At 48.8% G+C, this 858-nt stretch overlaps 1 protein-coding gene across 1 annotated transcript in view; it reads right to left on the bottom strand.

Moving 5' to 3' along the window:
• Positions 1-293: 293 nt before the first annotated feature.
• T265_12113 (hypothetical protein) overlaps positions 294-858 on the bottom strand; it is a gene marked incomplete at both ends in the record, with an annotated part of 18,515 nt that continues 17,950 nt past the window's right edge. Inside the window, one exon of the mRNA XM_009179099.1 lies at positions 294-661. Within this exon, the coding sequence (XP_009177363.1) occupies positions 294-661 (368 nt within the window). The remainder of the gene's footprint in view (positions 662-858) is intronic.

Consider the following 858-nt stretch of genomic DNA (forward strand, 5'->3'; position numbering starts at 1 on the left):
ACGAAGCTGTTGTGTCAAAAGCGAAACGTTACCCAGCAATTAAATCTACCGATTACCACCAAACTTTTTCGAAATCCATTCGGCTTGGCACCTTGTGTACTGGTGCCACAAGTGACGACATTCGATTTGGCCGACGTGGTACCATATCGCCTCAAGTGAGTCGTTGGTGCCGACAGCAGCAGGAGTTGGGCTGTAATTATGCGTGCCACCCGACTTGATATTAGTGTGTGCGTGTGAAGAAACCGATGGATTGGGAGTTGTCGTGGTGCTGTTGTGATTGTTAGGTGAATTCGTCACGCCTGCAGCGGCGGCGGCCAATAGTTTGAGGGCGGTGTGTGCATAGACATGGACACTAATTCGGTGGGATTCGAAGAGGCAATGCCATCTGACTGTTGCGCATGAATGCCGTGGTGACCACGCGAATGGGTCAAACGAGCGGAATAATTGACGTTCACCGAGGTCGTATGTTGACCCGAATTGTCCCGCTGTGTGGCAGAGTCGTGTAATAGTGAGCAGTCTCGTGGAGATGGATTTGGCATAGCAGGAGATCCCATGCCAGCGGGTAGAGGACCAAGGCTTTTGTACTGATATATATGCATTGGTTGCGTGGATAGTTGTGAAGAAAAGTCAGTAAGACCCGTATAACAAGTCGAATGGGTGACTGAAGGCCAATAAAGCACAAGGGCCTACCACGCACGACACGTCATTCCCGTATGTTGAAGCTTCCCATACTTTAGGTGAACTGTTTTTGGCTGCTTCGCCTGCGCGAAGGCCTTTGCAGTGCACAGCATGCACGAATATACACAGCATAGAACTGTAAAGGTTTATTTTGTTTATTTACAGCTTTCATTCAACTTA

Source organism: Opisthorchis viverrini, assembly GCF_000715545.1.
Source record: "Opisthorchis viverrini unplaced genomic scaffold opera_v5_1084, whole genome shotgun sequence".
NCBI classification, from domain to species: domain Eukaryota; kingdom Metazoa; phylum Platyhelminthes; class Trematoda; order Opisthorchiida; family Opisthorchiidae; genus Opisthorchis; species Opisthorchis viverrini.